This window comes from Stegodyphus dumicola, chromosome 2 (genome assembly GCF_044657685.1).
Source record: "Stegodyphus dumicola isolate Sdum_Otavi_A_Nest chromosome 2, ASM4465768v1".
Classification (NCBI taxonomy): Eukaryota; Metazoa; Arthropoda; class Arachnida; order Araneae; family Eresidae; genus Stegodyphus; species Stegodyphus dumicola.
Window position 1 is genome coordinate 150,656,670 of NC_140769.1, and position 23,747 is coordinate 150,680,416.

The 23,747-nt window shown below is 30.1% G+C and overlaps 1 protein-coding gene across 2 annotated transcripts in view; it reads left to right on the forward strand.

Annotated features, from left to right (window-relative positions):
• The window catches only part of LOC118198912 (DDB1- and CUL4-associated factor 8-like), a 102,574-nt gene extending 82,046 nt beyond the window's left edge, over nt 1–20,528 (forward strand). For both annotated transcript variants that reach the window (XM_035370701.2, XM_035370700.2), the window contains exons 9-12: nt 2,104–2,234; nt 8,624–8,743; nt 13,113–13,235; nt 19,982–20,528. In XM_035370701.2, coding sequence (XP_035226592.2) covers nt 2,104–2,234; nt 8,624–8,743; nt 13,113–13,235; nt 19,982–20,101 — 494 coding nt within the window. In that variant the 3' untranslated portion in view covers nt 20,102–20,528. The remainder of the gene's footprint in view (nt 1–2,103; nt 2,235–8,623; nt 8,744–13,112; nt 13,236–19,981) is intronic.
• The last annotated feature ends 3,219 nt before the right edge of the window (nt 20,529–23,747 follow it).

A 23,747-nucleotide genomic window follows, 5' to 3' on the forward strand; every position in this document is an offset into this window, starting at 1 on the left:
GCTTCAATAACCATTCATCTATGAAAAGTCTCCAGGCACTTGATGGACTGTTGTCTATAACATTGCATTTAGCATGTGGTGTTGAGCTCCCGACTTCCTTTAAAACATTTTGCTTTAATTTTCTTTTTTGTAATTTTTCCGTAATTGTAGGACATTCCAAACTGTCCCAACTTTGCCAACTTCATTATTTCCAACTTTGAGTATTATTGCTGATTTCTTTTTCAGATTTTCTTGAGTGCATGCGTCTTTTCTTAGAATTTTTTATTTTTCTTTTTTATCTGGTAAATTATCATTATTGCGATGATAAGGTATAGTGATTGTTACGGCACTGCCAGAGTCATCATCACTTTCATTTTCTTCATCTGAATTCAAATTTTTTTCATTAGCAGGCAGGTATTCATCCTTGCTACTCAAAATCGAAAGATTGTCATCATTATCATCATCTTCTGAATCATTTTCAGATAATTGTTGTAAATATTCTAAAGCTATCTGAACAGTGTTGAACAGTCCTGAACGACATTGTGACATTTTATCTATCCTTATACTAAATATAGAATAAAAGCAACTTCAAAAAGTCTTTCAAAATATTAGTTGTAATTTTCCACCGCATAAGAAACAAACATGACCTTGACTGAAAACCTACACTATTCCCTATCCTAGTGCAGTCCATTTGAGGAATTTTAATGTGAGGTAGATATACTTTACAGTTACTTCCGAGAAAATGCATCTGTTTTTCGTCATTTAGGCATAAACATTTCTTAAGGGTCAAACTGACCCGCTTCTCAGTTATAGTTATAAGTGTTTAAAATCAGAAATTTATTTATGTTACACATTTTCAAATTTGATAAGTTGTTTATCTTAAATTATTAAAAGTCATAAAGGAATTTCTTTTCCAATCAATACTTTTCGCGTGGTGACAAATTAAACATCTGTTTGGGTCAAATTGACTCGCTCCGCAGTTCTAGTGTTAAAGAAAGTGACAGAGAGGTTGTTGAGAAGAACAAAAAAAAAAAATCAATTGCCAGTTTATTCGAATTCTCGACACAGTAAGTACAGGACTTGAACTTTGTAACTGACCAAGAAATTATGTCTGTATATAAAATTAAAAAGAAAGTATTAGCACAAAAATTAAAACAAATGAATGTTCATTAAATGAAATTTTTAATAAATAAATAAATATTGAGATTTGGGGGGGATTTAGATTTCCTTAAGGTCATAAATGCTTCATTATTTCGTAAACAGCTATTTCAGATTTTTAATAATTTTTATATGACATTTTACTAGATTTAAACTAATGATCTAAGATTCAGAAAATTCCCAAATTGCTGAAGTCCCAAGGATTCAAATTCTGAGCAGATGAGAAAGGCCTTGCTATGTATAGGCTATGCTTTTAACCATAGCTCATTAATTTTTTATCATTACACTATTAACCCTCTAAGCGATGTGACCAGCTTTATCTGATCTTGAGATTTTTTGTTACTGAAATAAATTTAGCTGATAAATTCTGCATAAATACAGGTCTTTGTGACAGCTCCAAAAACCTGTGATGCTCAGAGGGTTAATTAGTTATAAAGTTCTTCTCTTAAAGTTAATACTTTTCATAGCTTAAGAAGTAATTATAGGATTTGTCTTTGATTAAAAGAGATTAAAAGAATTTTTAAAGCATTTATGGAATTTAAGGGAAGAGAAAGGAAGTACGTTTTTTGCTAATGTATCTTAGAAGTGTGTCTAAATACATTTTTAAGTCATATTAATAAACTGCATTGTTTAAGTTAAAATAGTGGGTTATATTTATATTTTAGGGAATGTATTTTAATTTTCTTTGCTAATTCAGAAGGATTTAGCATTAAAGTGCAGTCTATTAAGAATTTTGATTTATTCTTCATAAATATAAGAAATTATTTGGAGAAGGACAGTATTTACTTTTACATCTCTTTAATATACTTTAAATACCACAACTGAATACAGCAAAAAAGCTTTTGAGAACTGGTAAGTTGTGGTAAGTTTTAGGCTCAAGTCATCAGAATTAATTCATAAAATGGAATTTATAATGTTTTAAAATTTCATTCATTTTAATGGTGATAATTCAATCTCTTATTTCAGTAAAGGGAGTTAGTTACTTTGGTGCTAAGAGTGAATTTATAGTGAGTGGTAGTGACTGTGGATTCATCTTCTTTTGGGAGAAAGAATCTGAACATATTGTAAGATATATGTATGGTGATGAAGGAGGAGTGGTAAGAATTTCTGATAAGTTTAATCTACTTAAAAATTTAGTGTGCAGTTATCTGATTAAGCATGGATAATTAATCAAACATTATTACTGTACAAAGTATTATTTTGAGTTCTGTCTTCCTTTACTTCATGTATATTAATCTTTTTATTTGTTAACATTATTTAATTTCCATTTGTTTTCTATCATAATATCATATCTTGATGTTGTAATAGAAGCGTTGTAAAATTTTGCATAATTTTACTTCATTATTTGACTATTATCAAAGAATTAGGATGTGGAGAACGTCATTGGTAAATCTGATTTAGGCTAAAGACACCCTGAGTTAATACTTTTATTAGTATAAAAATATTCTTAAATTGATTGCAGAAATAACTTCCACTGCTTTCTACAAAAAAGAGAAATATTCAGGATTCTTTTACATTTATTTGTATTGGGTCATCTGAGAATTCCCCCCCCCCCAGATCACAACATATTTTTGTTTGTTTATCTTGTTGCTGCTGGTAAGGGATAGAAGCTGGATGAAAACAGATGTTTAACTGTAGTCTCTGCTCATGTTGCATAATTCTAATGTGTAAGTTTTTTTTTTTTTTTTCGGTGCAGTGCTAAGAATGGGGAACTCAAAAGTTCATTTTATCCAAACTATGCTTTGTTTTAAGAAGGAAAAAAAGGCTAATTAGATTGCCAATAAATTTTGTGTTCTATATGGACATTATGATGAGGTAGTTTGAAGATGGTTTGAGACATTTAAGTATGGAAGTTTAAGTCTCAAGAATGATTCCTGCTTTGGACAAACATCCTCTGTAAACAGAAATCTGTTAAAAGAAGCAGTCTCTGAAATTCCATATTGTACATTTCAGGAAGTATCAGAGAAACTGAGTATTCCAAAAAATACAGTATATGATAATTTTAAGAAGCTTGGACATGTAGGTTTTCGTGATGTATGAGTAACCCATACTTTAACAGAGCAGAATTGTTTTAAGTTTCAGCATGTGATTCATGGGGTAAGCCAAAAGAATCTTGTTTAGTAGCATCGAGAGGGTGGCTGCATCCAGGAAAGAGTGGGATTACAAAGGAATTATGAAATATAAATTGTTGCCTTGAAATTGGGTAAAGAATTCAAAAAACCCAAATTGCAGCTTTAAAAGCAGAAATTGAAATGAAGCACCCAGAATTGTTGCCATACATCATGACAACAGTGCTTTGCTGCACATTTTGATGAATCTCAGACAAAGACTATTTGAGTGTGGGTGGGATGTTTTGCATCCCTTCCCATATTCACCAAATCTTGCCTTCTTGGATTTTCATCTTCTCAGATCACTTCAGAATTCTCTTAGCAGCCTGGAATGCACTTATTTGGAGACTGTCAAGCAGTAGTTCTGAACCTTTTTTTATGAATAAACCTAATGATTTTTTTAAAAAAGGAATTTTTCAGTTCCCAGAATTATGGCTAAAAGTCATGTACCAAAAGGGTGCTTATGTGATTCAATGAAATTAATTTTTTTTATATTGCTATTGTTTATCATCGAAAACCTGCAAAACTTTTTGGATGGTCCAAAGAAGAAAGTAGTTTTATAGTTGGTCTCGTTATTAAAATATTTGTCTAAATGAGCTTTTTTGAAGTAGTTTAAAAGTATCTTGCACGTTTATATAAAGGAGCAAGACATTTGTATTTAATTATGGAAAATAAAAAGATTTTTTTTCATTAAATAAAAGTTATCTGTTAAAATTTCAAAAGAATGAAAATGTAATTTTGTAATTGTTTCCCACTTAAATGCAAAATCCATTTTAATACACATATTAAATTAATATTTACTGCAATAAATACATTTCAACCTGTTAATAATAAAGACAATTTTTAAATACATTTAAAAAACTCTTGAATAGTAATTTGTATTTTTTTCGAAGATAAACTATCTCCAATATTATATAAAATGCTTCAAAACTATTTCTTTGCCATCTGAAATTTTTAAAAATTAAAAGTACAATGTGCAAAGTTTTTTTTTTTTTTTTTTGTCTGTGTGTGTCTGTGTGAATCAGAATGTATAAAGTTTGTTCTGAACTTTCTTCCTTAGAGGATTTAAACATTGTATAGTCTGGATTTTGCTTCTGCATTCATTTTCTAAATTAATACTATTAGCCATTTTATCTTCTTAAAAAAGTGCAGGATAAAGATCTTGTTGAGAGGGAAATGAATTTATATTGACCTAAGCAAGTATCTGTTTTACTGTGTTAGGTTAGATGGGTTTCTCTCTTTGTCAAAATACTTTAGACCAAACATATTTTTAAGAGCCATCCTGTTCAACAAGGGTAGGAGAGTTGGCTGCCACAGTGATGATGGGTTTGAATTTCAGCAGGAGGTATAAATATATATAGTTGTATAGCCTCTCTTCTTCCAGCTATAGAATTGATCATCTTATAAAGTACATTTCGGACAATGTTTCTGGTAATGAGATGGCTAAATGGCTGATGGACTTCACTTTTACCAATGAATACTTTAATAGCAAATGTCTGACCATTAGCTTAGTTAATAATCGAAGACATGCTGTCTTATTTTTGAGACAGTACAATGATAGAAATAAACAGAGTTATAACTATGCAAAAGGGACCAGACATCATGTGTGAGGTAGTTCCCCCATTTCAGTGCAGTTTCATGCTTCAAAGTATGTCGATTGAACTATCTTACATTCTGTGAATATTCCCAGATTTTATACTGGTGTAAATTTTTAGTGCTGCCTTGTGCAATCATGAAAATACTTTTGTGGAATCAGATATGTAATCATTAATTAAATAATCATTCTTTATATTTTAGAAAATTTAACAGTTTCAGAAAAACTGATCTCTGGAAGAATTTCTGGATTTCTTTTTCAGCCACATTTCATATTTGAAAAATTAACACTGAAATTAAACTGTCTAAAGAATTTTAAATTGATCACCTTTTAAAAGAGCCATAAAATGTACAAAAACGTAATTTCCAAAAGAAAATATTTTGATGAAGGATAATTATCTGATAGTAGGTTATTCAGTGTAAAATTATGTTTAAAATTATATGAAATACCTGTAATATTCAAATAAAATGTAAAACTGACATTGAGCAAAAAAGAGCAAGATTTTTCCCATAATCAGAACAATCATATATATTTCAAATGTGTAGCATAATAAATCTGCTTATTGGGAAACAATACAGCAAAAGTATGTGATTTGATAATAAAATCTGTGGACCCAATCATAATGACCTCCTTTAAATGAACAGGGAACTACTGGTTTCATTATTTCAAGCATCTCTGAGAACATAAATAAACATTGGTATTGAATGTTGCAATAATCATATTCACTAAGAAAACCACCTTCTCAGAATTAATTTTATCTCAGAATTGATTTTCGATTTTGATCTTCTGAGTTTCGAACTGTGTATCTGTCTGGATGACTTTAGTTTAATGTGAGCAGTTAGAAAAATATAACTAAGCATGTAATTGTATGAAATAATAAGATTTTATTTCAAGCATCCTCCAACCCCACTGATTGGATTGTTTTACCGTGCATCGGCTTTGGAAAAGCGTGGTCATTATAAGCAATGCTAATATGTCATTTTGGCTTACGTTGGCAGTAGTTTTCTGGACAGTTGTTGTTCTAATGAGATATTTGCTGTATGCAGAATTATTAATATCAGGAAATGTACTTTTTATATCCTTTAAGAGAATGTTTTCAGTATTTATTTATGTTTGTTTAAGAAACTTCAGACTTGAACGATTCAAAATTACTGTAGAAATTTTATAGTTGAGGTCATTTGGAAAGAAAATGTTTTCCTTATATCATCAACCTCTTGAGGACCTTGATAAATTAAAGATGCAAAATACTAAAATTGTAACTATTAGCATGAAACGAAATACTATAATGAAAACAAAATTACAAATACAAAATGTAAAAGAAAATTTAGCAATTATTATCTGTATGTAATTAAATTCCAATTTAATAATTCTGCTTCTAAAATGAGACTCGACATACAAGACAATGATTACTTTTTTCACCGAGCAAGTAAGATGCATCACACATTGAAAAAGCTGGTATCTTTCTACTTCTGGAATAATACTATTAAAGTTACTTTTTAATTAACCAAGAAAGTCTATGTTAAGGTTTAAAATAAATGTAAAAAAAGGACAACTGGTCTGAGTTTTTCCATCACTGGAGTCAGGCAACATTACACCTGCTATAGTCAGCACTAGATGTGTTTTCCCAGATTATCCTTAAAAAAAAAAAAGAAAAGAAAAGAAAAGAAAAAAAAAGAAAAAGAAAAAGAAAAAAACATTGAGCTGGATTCATTTCCCTAAATTCTAATAACGAAAAACCCAAAGAATAAAAATGAAAACAACAACAAAAAAAAAAAAAAAAAAAAAAAATTCTAATGAAATAAACCAACACGTCAGTGTCTCTTTAATTTAAAGAGCTATGATTCCCAGTTTGTGTACACCAATAAATATATCAAAACCAGAAGCACAGAACAGAAACTGATGCTCATACATGAAGGTCAAAAACCACATGACTTAACTGATGTAAATGATGTGAAAAAGTTATCGTTTAACACCATCTACTGGTATTTAAAAATTCAAAAAAAAAAAAAAATTCTATTTTTTAAGCTACATGTACATGATGCAGGACTAAAGAGATGGATTGGAGCTCATTGTATATGCGACATTGGGCTGGTAAGAGTGGAATCATTGCATTGCACATATGTGACGCTGGTCTTGAACTGGTTAAGCCAGCAAATTCCACGATTTCTGTAGGTTGTCAGATTTGTTCTGTGCTGTGGGACATGTTAAAATTAATTTGCTTTAGAGTCCAATTCATGACACATATGTTGAAAAGCAGTCACTAAATTTAATGAATTGAGTAAACAGACTTATGATTAAATTGGTATTTTAATCACTGACTCTAAGCATATCTTATAGTTACTCTTTGTTTGATAGATAATAAATCCATAAAATAAATATAAAATCATAGCAAATTTTATTTCTACCACTCGTTTTTGCCATTTTGTACATTTTTGGAGCATTTGAGTTGAACAGCTCAATTTAAATATAAGTTTTTTATGTTCATTAATTTCTGTGGGATGTAATTCTTTAAACTAGTGGATGTGACCGTTTACCCTAAAATTGTTTGAGGTATGAAACTGAAATCTGCATGCTGAAAATCAGATGGCAGTAAACCCAATAATTTTTTTATTTTTATCTATTTACTAGCGACCCGCTCCGGCTTTGAACGGGTATAAAATATTAATGGATATTTTAACAATGAATCGCAGTTCATAACCTTTTTCTGAACTTACATACCTCACCTTAAATTACGATTTTTGAAAATAATTTCCCTAATATTAAATTGATTTAACTCTAAATTTTAAGCAAGATCTTAATAGAAAATTCCAATCCATAAATTATGGTTTTATTTAATCTAATCTTATCTAACCGTATGTACTTATAATTACTATAAGTGCGATTTAAAAATTAACCTTAGAATAGAATATCATTTATATTTTAAAACTACTATCATACAATTATTTATCGTAACTTACTTATAATTACTGATACGTTGTCGCGCTGAAAGCTAGAGAGCTCCAATAATAAACGCGTCTGATCGCTGCTAAATTCAAAGTGCTATAAGGAGAACCGCGGCCTCCGATGCGCTATTTATAGGCACGCTCCCGCCGCCCTGGCTGGCCAGTACCACCGCAAATGCTATGTCAGGCAATTTTTAAATCTGTAGATCTTTTCAATGTGTACAATACTTAGTACATTATTTTGATAAATCTCGTAGGGTTCAGCCTGCGTTTGTAATGTAAGCGGAAAAAATGTAATTATTTACGACATCACATTAGAAATCTCAAAAATAACAGTATTTCTCCACTATTTAATGGATGTTATTATACATATAAACCTTCCTCTTCAATCACTCTATCTATTAAAAAAAAAACTGCATCAAAATCCGTTGCGTAGTTTTAAAGATTTAAGCATACATAGGGATGAATATAGGGACAGAGAAAGCGACTTTGTTTTATACTATGTAGTGATTTAACATTTTGAAATTAGCTGTAAATTTCTTTAGATGTTCTATTATAATCTGAAACTTTCAGGCTGCTTAAAAGAGAGAGAGAAGGAAAGGGGAAGTTGCAAAATTTATATACAAAACCCAGGAGCATAGAAAAGCATGATTGATATGATTTGCTGACTCTTGTTTTGTATAAAAATATTTAATATCAAAATTATTCAAGTTACAAGGATTCCTTTTTTATAGCATTGGTATTATTATGCAATCTCCTTTCACATTATTGCTGTTTTTGTTAATGTGGATGCATTTTCCCTATTGGAATTATATACTATGTGTTGTGTTTTATGTTTTTAGGTGAATTGCTTAGAACCAAATCCCAATATGCCAGTACTGGCTTCAAGTGGTTTAGATGATGATATAAAAATATGGGTTCCTTCCTGTGAAGAAATGCCAGATATGAAAGGTTTAAGGAATGTAAGATTTTTAAAATCATTGAAAATTTAAATTTCTGATACTAATATTTATCTTTTATTAAAAATATTAAATAAATATTCAGTTTAAAAAAATTGTTTATTTATTGTATTACATTTCACTTTCTGTAGCATATTTTTGCACTAAGATTTTATTTCATGAGGTGCAAATTAAATGCCTATGAAAGAGGACCTAATTGGTTTAAATTCAGTGAATGGAAAAGAGTTCACTTAGTCATTAAATTCCTGTTGAATTAAAGCATCTTTATTTAAATATGTAGTATGTAATTAAAACAGTATATGGTAAATTTTAAAAAGGAAGATTTAAGTGATATGTGATATGTTAAAAATTATGTGTTTTGTTATTTTTGGGAATAAAATTTCTGAAGAATTACATTATAGCTAGTGTTAAACTTAAGCTTTGTTAATTAGAATACTTAAGGATGCATTCATATATAACACTTATTGATAGTTCTTAATGTATTTCATTATCTTAAATCTCACTACAGGATTTCTGTGTTTTGATTATTTATGTGAAATGTAGTTGTTAATAAGGAATTGTTTTTTGCTTGTACTGCTTATGTTTATTTATCTCCTTTCTTGGTATTAATGAACTGCATTATAAAACATATTTTGTGAAATATGTATTATTTTACTTATCTATTGAGTATATGATAGCTTAGCGAGATTTTTTTTAAATTTAAAAATAAATGTATGGGATTTCGATGCCATAATATTTTATTAGTTATGATATGGTTTATGTTTTATCTTTGGAAAAACTTGTGTGAATAATGCTTTATAAAGGAACCTAATATATTTAGTTGTTCAGCTTAAAATTCTGAGATTTTTTCACTATGTTTAAAATATTCGAAATAAAATAAAATTTTCATAACCTAATAATTATATAATTGAAATCAGGTGTATTTTAATCTGATATTTTACTAGTATAAAATAGAATAACAAAAAGCTATTCTAACAATCAAACGAGCAACAGAAGTCAGACAATTTTTGTTGTTTGACATCTGAATTAGTATTTATTTGGCATGTTATTGTGTCTTAACTATAGAAGCCCCAAACAGGCTTATTTTTTGCTTTCTTTTTTCCACGTGGTTTTCATCGTATTGCGTTTGTATGTATTTCGGAGCCGAAAACGGCTTATTTTTTGCTTCCTTTTTGCACGTGATGTGCCCACCATTTTGTGATTGTAAGGGTTTCGGTAAGTACATATTTGTATTTTTGAAGTTCTGTTTATGTTATGTTTTGTATATTTGGATATTGTGCTTTGCTTGTCTGATTTCATCCATTTTGGTATGCAAACGTTTTGATTTTTATTCATTTCAGTGAGGGATTTTTCTGCTGTTTTGTGTGTGCTTATATTATTGCTTAGTTAATTTAGTTGGATTTTCTGCATTGTTTATCATGCCTTTATCCGTTAATCGTTTCACTAAATTACGTCTGAAACGACAAAAATTCCTGAATCATCTTGACTTTTTACTTAAATATAAATGTAAAAAATTTATCCCCAATTTTATTCAAATCAAATCTAATCAAAAACCTTCCAGTCGCGTTTCAAGAATTCTGTTAAATTGCAAGTTTGCCTTACTTCAGTCCATCATAAGGAATACACGTCAACATATTCCTTATGATGTCCAAAATTGAACATGATTGAACATTGTCCAAAATTGAACATGAACTCTATAAGCTTCATCTGGAACTCGCTAATTCATATCCAAAATTCGCTGCCCTTGAACAAAAGTCTTGGTCTAGAACGGAGAATGCAGTTAATCGTCATAAAAACACTCTTGCAGTTTAATTCAAAAAACTTCATTTAAAGTCTTTCAGTTCAAGTAGTTCAAAAAATCTTCCCATTGTAAACATCAAGCCTATAGTTAATGTTTCTAATGTTAGTCTTTCAGAAGAACAAGAGAGAATTCTAAAGTATAATTTTAACTTCTCACAAACCTGTAAACTCTCAATTCCAAAGATTTTGGCTTGTATCGAAAAAGCTTTCAAGTGCAGTAAAGTTTCAGATTCACAGAAGGAAATGATTAGGCATCTTGTCGCTCATAATGTGAAATTGAATAATAAACCTTTGAAACCAAATCTAACTGCGAGAGAAAGAAAGAGCTACAATGTGTGAAATTCATTCTAACCCGGATATTATCATTTCAAAGGCCGACAAAGGTGGCCAGATAGTCATCATGGATAAAAACACTTAACATTGATGGTGTCGCTAAACTCTTAAACGAAGGACCATACAATCCGATCCCTAAAGATCCTTCACCTTCGGACTTGTCAAAAATAAAAAAACTGTGATCAAATCTTTGCAAATTATTTCAAGCAACTTAAAACATTCACTTATCCCATCTGTTGCGAATTGTGCCAGATTATATGCTCTTCCCAAAATTCATAAAAATGGTATTCCTTTACGCCCTATTGTATCAAATTTAGGTACAGCCTCGTATCCATTAGCTAAATATTTAGTTTCTAGATTTTCAACTCTATTAGACAATAACATTTACACCATAAAAAATTCAATAGAGTTTGTAAAAAAGGTTAAAAACATTTCTCCTAGAAATTTATTCATGGTTTCTTTTGATGTAAAATCATTATTAACCATTGTTCCAGTTGAGGGTGCATTAAGATGTCTAGAAACCAGACTTCGCGAATTTCATTCCTCTTGCATCGAAATTGATGAGCTAATTTCTCTCACTCAACTCTGTTTGAAACAAACACATTTTGTTTTCCAAAATAAATATTACGAGCTAACTGAGGGATTAGCCATGGGAAGCCCCCTCACTCCCATCTTGGCTGATATCTACATGCATTATTATGAATCAAAATTGTTTAAAACTTTAAACTTCCTGACATGGTTCCGCTACGTAGACGATACTTTTACCCTGTTTGAAGGTAATAAAGATGATTTAAATAAAGTTCTTTCAACAATGAATTCTATTGATCCTGCTATTCAGTTCACTTTTGAACTTGAGACTTGCTATTCTCTTCCGTTTCTCGACATTCTGGTCACACGTAACACATCCAACTTCAGTACTTCGGTTTACCGTAAACCTTCATGGGTTTGCCTTCCACCACACTTTAAATCATGTCATCCGAATAAACAAAAGTTAGCTTCATTTTATTTCTATTGTTACAAATTTGGTATTTAAAAAGCTAATGTTAGTTCAATTATAAATTAAATGGTTTTATTTCTCGCGCAGTGCAGCGCGTGACAAATATTAAAAGAAAGCTAAGTCGGAAAATTGAAAATACAAGAGCGCGTGCATTAAATAAATAAATATCTCTTTTTGATTTCGAGAAAGTACTGGAAAATTCTAGCGCGTGATTTTAAAATCTTATAAAAGGAGGAAAACATCTCAGTTTGGAGGAGTTGCTTAGTTTGTTGTTGTTAAGAAAACTGCTGTTGTTGATTATAGCGAATTCGCAGATTAGCGTTCTTTAGCTGTTTTGAATTACGTTCTATTGTACATTTGAGTAGTTAAAAGATAACTACTGTGAGATATTGTAATACTGCATGATAATTTGAGAAAGTTTAAGCATTTTTGTTGTGATAATAATAAATTTTTGTTCATTTTTCATCGGACTTGTGCATTCATTTCATAACGAACCCGTACACACGCAACACTATGTTTTCCGTGCTCTTCAAATTTGCTCCTCCAAACTAGCCCTTGATGAAGAACTAAATTATTTAAAAGCAATAGCTATTGACAGGGGCTTTTCACTGAACATTATTAATTAAGCAGTTAATGAGGCATATGTTAGAAAAAAGGAAACACTGAAGTCTTCTCTCTTGCTCAACATTGTTGGTCCAAAAATCAGACTTTCAATTTTTCTGCTGCCAAAATTATTCAAAAAACATCTTCCATTGGAGAATTGGATTCTCTAGAGGCATTTCACATTCAAAAAAATCTTTCTGTTTTAGTTAACGATCCTAATTCCAATCCGTCTTTGCCTTCGGCCTCTAAAGAAATTATGTTTTAGTTCTGGTTTCATTAACAAATGGCGCCACTTGCTTATTCCTGTCCAGGCTTTCTTATCTTATCTAGTCATTATTTCCTATCTTGTTCATTTGTGGTTATGCAGCTGAGGATGGTGGTTTGGTAAAACCATCAAAACTAGTCCTGCAGAAATTTTGAAAATATAACGCTGATTTTTGTTGTTAGGCTTCTGAATTAATAAGTTAAATATTTAAAAAGTGGGGAGAAAATAGATTATTGTTTTCTCTTTCTTACAATATTTTCTGTGCGAAATTTACTAAGATGAAGTTCTTTATATGTATTAAAAAATATGCTTATTTCAAAGATCTTAAATGTTGATTTATTGAATTAATTTTTTTTTCTTCTAAAAAATACTAGCACATCATTTCAAATATGAAAGAGCGAGATGAAGATCGGAAAAGGGAATGCCCAGATGCATTTGTGGATCAGACTATTTGGTTTTTAATGCAGCACCTTGCTCGAGCTCGTTCTCGTAGAAGGGTAATATTCTCTTACTTATTCATCTATTTTTAAGAAATGTATTACTTAGATTATACTTACAGCCCTTCTAGGCATATTTGATTGGAAGACAATTTAATGTATCACTAACCAGGATAATTATGTTGCTCTTCCCCTAACGTCAAGAATTTGAAATAAGTGTTTTAATTTAAGATATTTAGAATTTAATGCTTATTTCAAATGTCTTATGTAACTATAATTATTAAGATATAAAGAAGGAATTAAATGAATTGATATTTAAACCTTTAGTTACTTAATCTAATTTTCATTAAATCTCCATAGAACAAAAACAGTACTTTCCCATTATGGCTATTCAAAGCCATAATGGGAAAGTATTTCAAAATATGTGATAGGTGAAAAATCTTGATAGTTAAGGATATATGTGAATACTGTAAGTAAAAAAGGTATATATGCTGTTTTAGATTATTTCTAGGAGAGTCAAAGGCTTTGTTTAATATATTGGCCATTATATTTGACCAAAACCCAGCAATGCTTTCTGCTACAGAATAGACAATAGCTGGTGTTTTTCTCATACATTCAGTATGATTCTGATGCTTTCTACTGCAGACTATAATTGATGTGTTGATATTTCATACATGCTACATGATTTTATCCTTCCAAGTTAATTAAACTGCTAGGAATATTTTCACACATTATGCTCTTTTATCGTCATGCAACATAAAATATTACCTTAGTAATTGCTGAACTCCACCTCCAATGCAGAGAGGAGCTCCGTCTTTCATGAAAAGTAACTTGTTAAGACAAATATTTTTCAAAATTATGGAGCAATGAAATTTTGAAATATTTATGTAACATTCAAGCTTTGAAGACCATAAAGTAATTTTATGAAATGAACTGAAATTCTGTCTTTTTATAATTGGATAGCGTTTTTTCACATCCCCCATTAGTAAAGTGTTGATTTTTTTGTGGAAGGTGGGGAGATTTTTTCTCTATTTATTGAAATATATGTGCACAAAAGTTAACATCATTTGACTCAGTTTTATTTGATTGCCTGAACTTTAGTTAAACAAACACTTGAACATTTAGTTAATATAGTTGTGCATCTTTATGAGAACTATGTCAATCAGGGCCGGGTTTCTTCTGAAAGATATGAACAGAGATGCATCCATGGCCCTGCTAAAAGAGTAAATTTATTAATAATGGCTTAAGTTATTTTAAACTAAATGATTTATCATTTTTGCAGTAAAATACAAATTATTTTTTCTCCAAAAATCCAGTGTGGTAAAATTTTCATTCATTTATTGATTTAACAATTTCATTGAATTTTTGCCTCCTCAATCATGTTTGATCCAATTAAAAAAAATGTCATTACAATTCGTGGGTTTATAAATATTTTTAAAATTTAATATTTAAATATTAGTTTTTAGGAATAATACATTGTTTTAAGATTTGTATAGTACTTTAATTATTTTCTTGTCCATATGTGCAATGCAAATACTTAAGTTGGTTAGTATTATAGTAATGTTATATATGAATAAAATACAAGTATATAATATGAAGTAAAAAATCAGTTTATTCCATCTGACTTTCTCCTCTGTGAAGACTGAAGTTCAGTTGCATTAAAACAATTTTTCTCTTCTTTGAAATTCATCCATTCAAGACAAAAAATTGGTCATTGTGTGCAGTAGCAAAAAATGCTGTTTTTACTTTTATTTATTTTTATTATGCAACCAATTTTTTCAGTTTTGTACAGAGAATGTTTACACATTTTTAGAATGATTTCAGGGCCATTTATTTGATGTTTAAAATGTAAAGAGTGTTTTTTTATGTGTTCGACCTGATAGCCTGTTTTCTGGACTGTCAGTCTGCATCGTGATTTCCATGCTAGAAGGGCTTTTCATAAAATTTCCATTCCTCTTCCATTGCTTTTCAGAGTCCAACAATTGTGATTCGTTTATACTTAGAAAGAACTCTTTTTCAATAGACAACAAATTAAACACATCAAGGGACTTCGCAGAAATCAATGAAAAGGTATATGTGCAAAACCTGTATCTGTCTTCATTTTTTCAAGGAATGTAGAGGTTTTTTTCAAAGTGTCTCTCTCTCTCTCTCTTTTTTTTTTTTTTTTTAAATGAAGTTTCGCTCTTTGAAACTAATTGGGATAAAAAAATGGAATTTTTTCTGTAAATATCAGAAGAGAAAATTTTACTTCCAACATAAGTAAAACTTTCTCTTGGTAGTTACGTTGAGTTGATTTTAATGTTTTTTTCCACTCTTCTTATTTTTAATTTCCTATTGTAAGAGGATTTTGTGACTATCATAAACTAGAACTTTCTTTGCATTGATGCAACCGCTTTTGTACGTTTTTTTCCTCTTCGTTTTCCACAAAATAAATAGACTTTTCTTTGATTTAGATAAACCCATGTTTCATCAAGGATCACAGTGTATTTTCATTTATCTTCTGCTAAATAGTTTTCATTCAGGGTTCCACAAATTGTTCTGCATTGAGCTGCCTGATAAAATATGGTGAACATTATATTTTTTAACCCTCTTAAAGTTGTAAATTTTGGCTTATTATTTTATTTATTTATTGCTAAAAATGTATTAAAAACCTTGCAGTTGATTTTTGGTTAAATTATGGAACGGGAATGTTCCTCTTTGGAAAGTGCAAAAACATATCCTTCTGTCCACAGCTTCATTGCATTTGCTTTTTTAAAATTATTTATCAGAATTGCTTAAAAAATGTGTATATTTACATTTTTAAACATCTGCAGGTTCTCTCCCCAATTCTGTTTCGGTATCTTTCCTTTGCAGATAATTATTTTGCAGTTCCTGTTATTGACATAAAATGAAATTCAGTTTCAGAATCTTATCTAAACCAAAGTGAAAGCAGATCTCATAGTATGCAGGCATATATATAACTATATATGTATGCAAATATAATCAAGAAAAGGTTATTATCTAAGCAAACTACTGAGACTAATTAAATTGTATAAACAATGAAAATGTTTAAATTGGTAATATAACAGTGTTACATATGAATAAAATAAGCTCAAAAATTTATTTCTTCTGGTCAGTATTTTCCCAGTGTGGAAGAAACTTGCCAACTCTGATTGATATCAGTCAACTCTTTGTGCATGTTAATACAAGCTGTGTGTATTTAAGATTCATATTTTATTACAAATACATATACAAAGTATAGATTACAAACATTTGCTCTAAAAATTGTATATCTGCATATTACCAATATCCCGTACATGGAAGGAGCACAGTGTTTCAGTTTACACAGATTTCTACTAGCTGAATGTACATAGTTCAGTGCATAGTATGTGTTCAATGTTCATTCATAAAGAAATCTTTAATTATAAACATGTAAGAAATCATCAACTGTATGTTTCTGAATTTTGTGAGAAGTTTAAATGAACAGTTCAGGGTAATAAATAGATATTTCGAAATTTCAGTGTGTATTTAGATGAGTTTCTACCAAACTTACCGAGTTTAAAAATTTTTTTAAGGAATGCTAGAGTAAATCTGGGTTTTTAGTTTTAATAATATTAGGAATATTAGATAAATGAAATGAACACTTATTCCAATTTTATATCATACCTGTGAAAGAAATATTTTTTTAATTTTATGAATAATAACACATAAAACTTGTGATGTCTACTTTTTTAGTTTTAGGTATGATAACTGAAGTATATGCAGGAACCAGATAGGAAAAGGGTGAAGAGAACCCTGTATTAAAACTCTTTTAAATTTACAATGCGTTGACTTGACGCTAACACTCTGCATCTCACTCAGGCGGTAACTCAACAAACAAGAACTGAAAAAATTTAGTGATATTAACAAGCAGTAGAATTATTCTACAGGGCTCGGATAATCCTGTTACCTAAAACCGCGCCGAGTCAAGTGGCAGCAAAGTAATAGCTGTTATGCCACTATAACCAGCAATAAATGCAGAACCAGTAGCTCATGCTACAAAGGTACAGTGCTTGCCCACACTCTCTCTAACTTCCCTTCTCAGTATTTAAACGTTTTCTCCAAAAAGTAGAATTTGCATTACTTCATGCGCGCTACCAAATTTAAATATTTTGGTGTTGACAATTTGGGGAATCAAGGTTTATAGGAAAGCTTAACTTGTTAGTGAAAATAAATATAAATCCCTACAAACTAATGAAAGGAAATAAATAATGTAAAAACTAAAATACTTAGTTTTCATTGGTTTTGTTGTACAATCGATTACAAATTCTTTTAATGTCGGGCACAGTGTTAGAAACCTGAATTCATTTATCATATGCAACATGAAGTCAGTGTGTATATTTTGTTATAATGTAAAAAATCTGACTTTTGCAAATATGTTGTCAGAAAAGGAAGTAAAATACAAGCAGCTTGCTTTAGTAAGTTCAGGTATTCTTCTGACAAACTTATCCAAATTTCATTTAATGTTAGCCCTTAGCACTCCACACATTTTTGTACCACTGCCTACCAGTAAGTCCGGCACATTTTTGCAGCAGAATGAGTGAAAAGAAGTCTTATTTTAAGTGAGAAGAATTACACGTGCTTCTGAATGTATTTAATTTTTATTTATTTTATACATATGCACTTTCTTCTTGCAAATGAAAGATGAATTTTAAATTTGTAATTCACCATAGTGTGATGATATCTTTGAAAACAATTTCCCATGCGCATCCTGTCTTTACTTGAGGGCAAGTGTCACATTGAGTCTTCCTGCGAGTCTTCATCTTCACTTTCAATAATTCTCATGCGTTGTCTCTTTGGTAGTATGATTTCAGAGCCACTACTTGAAGTGTCAGAATTGTAATCAACATTGTCTTTCACAATAGCCATAAACACTTGAAAATCAAACACGTCTTCACTACCACTCAGTTGTAAATTCTCATCATAAAAATTATTTTTCTCCATGTTCCTAACCATAAAAAAGGTCAGAAAATGGTTTAATCATAACAGTACAGAGACTTAGCATGTTTTAACTACAGATAGCAATCGCCAACGCCGATGATACTGCAGCATCTTAAGTGTAATCATGCTAAAAACATTTGGCTCTGCAGCACAACCTAAGGAGCTGTGGAACAAATGGAGCCAGCCGAGCGCTAAGGGTTAGTTCATTAAACTTTCATTTTATTCAAAAACCATCTGTTGAATTGATTAATGTCAGTTTCATAACTTATCTTGGAACACTCAGTGTCACACTCTGTATCTTCTCGTTCACTTTACTATGGAGTATAAATACGACAGTTACTCCCACTGCTTTCCAGTCCTTCAGATTTCTTTACTTCTGACTATGAGGGACCTGTATCTGTTTGCCCTCAAAATCAATTGAGATCTTGACATAAATCTACACCAAACTGCAAACTCAAGATTGTTTTGTTACTAATTTTATATAATGGCATGTTTCTCTTCTGTTTTAAATAGTATAGATCTTAAAGGAATAATTAACAAAAATTAGATGTGACTATGATTTATAAGAATTAAAGTGTATTCAAATATGCTGTAGCATTAGCTTTTTGAAATTATATCTACCATTTCCTTGTCTGCCTTTTCTAAGACAAACATAATTGTATATAAAGAAGTGGTTAAATAAGACTTCAAATGTTTATTTGCTGTTGGCAAATTACTTAAAATGTTCTGGGGGGGAACATTTTACTCTTTTTTTTTTTTTTTTTTTAATTATAAATGTATCTGCAAACTTAATTTATATTTTAAAGAAACTTTTGGTACTTTCTGATTATCTGCCCAACCCTGAAAAGAATTCACCAGGCAATGTGCTATGTTGCCAAAATATCATTTTTATGTGCCAACCAAGGTATGCATGCATGCACAAAAAACAATGTCCAGGACAATGGTGTTTGTGTTCATAGCATTGGGTCTCTCTCTCGTATAAGGATTTGTAATGGAGGTATAGAGTTGTTGGCTGATGAAAGAGAAAGCATTGCATTTCTTCAGAAATATGGCGTTATGCCTAATAGCAAAAATTTGGATTCCATTTAGTTGTATTTTGTAAAAACTGAATTTTGTGGAACAAAATTTGTGCACCAATGCCAAATTTCTGTAGGTCTGATTCTTTTTAAGCAAACACAGAAGATTGCTCTATTCTTGGAAAAACAACAGCATATGTAATGCCAAATTTGTGCAGTCCTTTGATGTTTTTTAAAGTGTGCAATTATCTGATATTTTTTGAAGCTAAAACAAGTTGTTGTGTATGTGGGGAGATCAGCACCAACAAAAAAGGGGGTTATTATGGATGTTTCTTGTGTTTTTCAATTTTGTTAATTTGTTGCTGTTTTATGTAATTCTTAATGCAGTGTCATATTTGAAAATGGCTGTTATATTTCACTTCTTAGGTAAAAAATTAGTCGCCAATAAATGATGACTTTTCAGGAGGATTGGACAAATAATCAGAAGATGCTTTTATATATATATGTATAATACGTATTCTATGAGAGGCATTCATTTGCAAGTTAATTTAATTCACGAATACTTAACATTATGGTGAGCCGAGTCTTGTATTTGTGCCATTGTCATAGTGAAACCTTGAAGGAATTAGGCATTGAATAATCCCAAACACAACTTGTATATCATGGCTAAAAATTTATCTGTTATGTGAAGTTTATTCTACAATATATTTCATTTAGCAGTCATTTAGCCTTTTTAAAGTTTTTCAATAAAAAATTCTTGATGTTCCCACCCTTTCCTAAATTAAGTGATTCTTAATAAATAGAAAATAAATATATGTATTGCTTTTATAGCCCGTCCTGTGGAGTGAAATGAATGGTGATGCTGCTAGCAGCAACTCAAGTTCCTCTGATTCTGATAATCAGGATGAAGAATCAGAATTTTCACAAGCCATTCAGTGCAACCAGTCTTAAATGAGGCCTTTTCTTCAAATATGGGGGGGAAAGGCAGTTTCTTGGATCCTTTTTTTCTTTTTGCTCAGTTTTTTAAGAGAGAGAACTATTGGAATGTTATACTTTAAATATATCATGATAAATACTTTTGTTTATCCCTTACTCAAATGCAGTTTGTACATGTAGTATTTATATTTCAAACATTATATTTCAGTTATAAAATAGTTAGATTATGCTGCTAATGTGTATATATTTCAAATATGAAAGCATTATTGTTTTCATGAACAGATGTTGGAGCATTGTGATATTCGAATTCGTCAATGTTTGAGATTAAAGTGTTTGCATTATTGTAAAAGTGAACTGATGATGAAATATCTCATTCATATATATGTACAATATTTATTTAAAAATTATTGTAAACCTTGAAATAAAATTAATTTTATACGAAGTTTTTGTGGTGTAATTTATTCCTTTAAAGTTTCACAGTATTAAGTGTACCATACTATGTTAGCTGCTTATTTTACATTTATTTAAACATGCTTTAACTCTACGAGTGGCATAGCTTTTTGGATCTGCCCATGAAAACCTATTTTTTAAATTTTTGATTATGTAAAGTTTCAAAACAACTTATTTTAGTTTCTGTTTTTATAAACTTCCATTCATTAAGACGCTATTTACATCATTAAAGTTAGAAAGCAAAATATTTAAATTATAATCCAATATATACCAAATCATAAAAAATCTCGTGACCAGATAAAAGCAGTCTTGCCACTCAGTGGATAAGGTAAAATTTTTAAGGCTGTATACATTTTCATTTATTATTATGTATGTTAAAGAAATGTTTTTAATTTTCATAATGCACGTCATCATTGATTGTTTGAGGTTTTTTAAAGTTGGTAATAATTTTAGAAAGTTAATGCATGGCATCATGTATTTATTCTCTTTTTTACTGAAAAGTTCCAAATGAATGTTAAAATGTGTGATTTGTTAGCATAAAACTGAAAATTATTTCAGATGATTGCGTAAGCAGTGGCTGTGAATGTTCGTACTTAAAATTGCAAAGGTAACTAATATTTAATGTATTTTATAGATGGATTGGAAGGAAATCTAACTTTGCTTGGAGAAACAATTCTGAAAGATTTAATAAATATTTATTATTAATTATTATTAATAAAATTATAATTATTTATTATTATTATTATTTATTGTTTGTTAATTTATTTTTAATAAAAATAGTGCAAGAAAGTCTGAAATTGCTTTAAACCCCTTTTTTTCATGGCATATTTTTAAAATTCTTGATCATTTCGGGAGTATATGCTAAAGGAAATGAAGTCTGTTTAAGAATGCAAATCATTTTATCTGAATAGTAAACTTTTGAGGCTAAGTTTTTAATGTAGAAAATTCTGATGAATCATGATATTTATTCTTTGAAATTTTCTACTTTTTTTCTCCTCCTCTTCTGTGTGTATGGATTAGAAAACACATATCACAAAAATGCAATATATACATATATAATTTATGACATATATCAAGCAAGGTAGTTAGTACAATACTGTATGACCAATTTGGTCTAGAAAACATTTTGCGCAATATGCTGCAAAATAAGCATATTGCGCATTTATGACATTATTTATGACATATATATATATATATGTAATAAAAACAGTCAGAAGTAACTGAAGAGCAGGAGGAGAAATTTTCATGGTGTAAAAGTGGTGATCCATAATGACTAAAAAATTGGAGGCGAAGGCAGATTAAATCTTCAGTTTTATTTTCAGTAACATGTTGCGGCTACACACAAGTTGGCACATTCAATGTGCCTGTTCCAAAAGGCTTACATTTTTGACAGATTTGCAGCAAAAAAGAAGGAGCAGACAAACTACAGTCCAGTTTAAGACAAAGCATAGAAAGTGCATAATGTTCAGGATGAAATCTTAAGTCAAACGAGTTAGTTTTGGTTCTGAAAGCATTTTGATTGGATGGTTAATATTGCTCTAAAATTACTATTGGCTGTATTAGTTTCATTTACATCATCAGACTTATGTAAGAGTCATATGACATAGATTTTTCTCAAAATGACGCAGTTCAATTAGAGGTTACTATTTTTAGAATACAAAAGGGAATTAATTTACGCTGCTAATATAGTATTTTACATATACTTTATTTTTCTGACATATTACCCCCTCCCTTCAAGAAGGAAAAGGCGTAGCCTTTTTAAAGAGAAAGCATTAAAGCACTAGCAAATGAAAAAATAATAATAATAAATCATAAAATTTGGAAGCCTGTAAAGTATAATTTATAAATATCAATTTTTTTTAATAAATTTTTAATTTTTGGAGTCCTATTGAATTTTTCAGCATTTCAGTCCAAAAGTCTTTTTGTTTCAGAGTTCACATAATCATAATTCTTCGGGTAAGGTTCTTGTTATCACAGAATGTCACAAAATAAAACTTTTAAATAATCATTACTTATAATTCTATGCAACGCACATAAATATTTATGATACTAATTTCCTTACTGAAAAATTATATTTTAACACCATAAATATAATAGGAGTAACAGTTTCAGAAATTATGGTTTCACCGTTATTATCTTTCATTTACAATTCCTGATTTTACCAAACTGAAAGGCCTTGCAATACTTCTAAACAAACATATCCATCAATAGGGTTGTCCTCTTGAGCTAACCAGTGTGTTTGTTCTCTGCCCTTCTGTGCTAAACTATGGTCAGAGGATCATGGCTGGTATAGAAAATATGCGAAAACCCAAGCCAGTTTCTTGACCATAGTTGACTCTCCTAGCAAAAATAAAATTTTGAGGGTGTGTTAGGAGTATTACCTAGGGGCCATCGGGTGTGTGCTGTTACTTCCTACTTGCATCTAAAGAGAGGACGCAAGAAGTAATACACATAGTGTGATATGTCGTGTCGAAAACAGTATAGCAGACATTCGTTTTTATTGAGAATCGGGGGTGGCTCAGGGTGCCTAGGCAGTCACTTGAAAAGGCCTCCCATTTCTAGCATAAGGTAACTGGCCTTTGAGAACTGCACTAATATATTCCACGATAAAAAAAGGTATAATTTAATTTAAGGTATAATATTTAAAAAATTTAAACACATAAAAATGAGAGCCTCCAACATTATCTTATATGAAGAGGGTAAAAGGAACAACTGTACAGAGGTAATTATAGGCCTCTGTTTAGAAACCAGTACACCCTCATGATACTCTATACTTAACACACAACCACCCATACATTTTAACATGCATTTACCATAATTTCATATTACTTATCTATACTGATTTCACTTATTTTTTGCATCTACTTCATTTTTAGAATAATTATAAAATTTGTATTCAAAATTTTAAAAATATAAAAACTTATATCAATAGCTGTCTCTAAAAATAATTAAAAATCTAAGAATTCTTTACTTACTTTACTAAATTATTATAATTCGAATTTCTAATATCATTAAATTATATTTTTTCATATCATAGTATTAATTTTTAATGTCCAATTTATTAAGGGGAAAAAATATCAGTTCCCAATGTAGATTCAGTTACGCAGAAGCGAAAGTAATTTTATGGCACTTTTTTTAAATGCAAATTGAATCCTATAACTGCGAAAGAAGCACTAGATTTCATTTTTAAGCACTTAAAGCAAATCTCTGA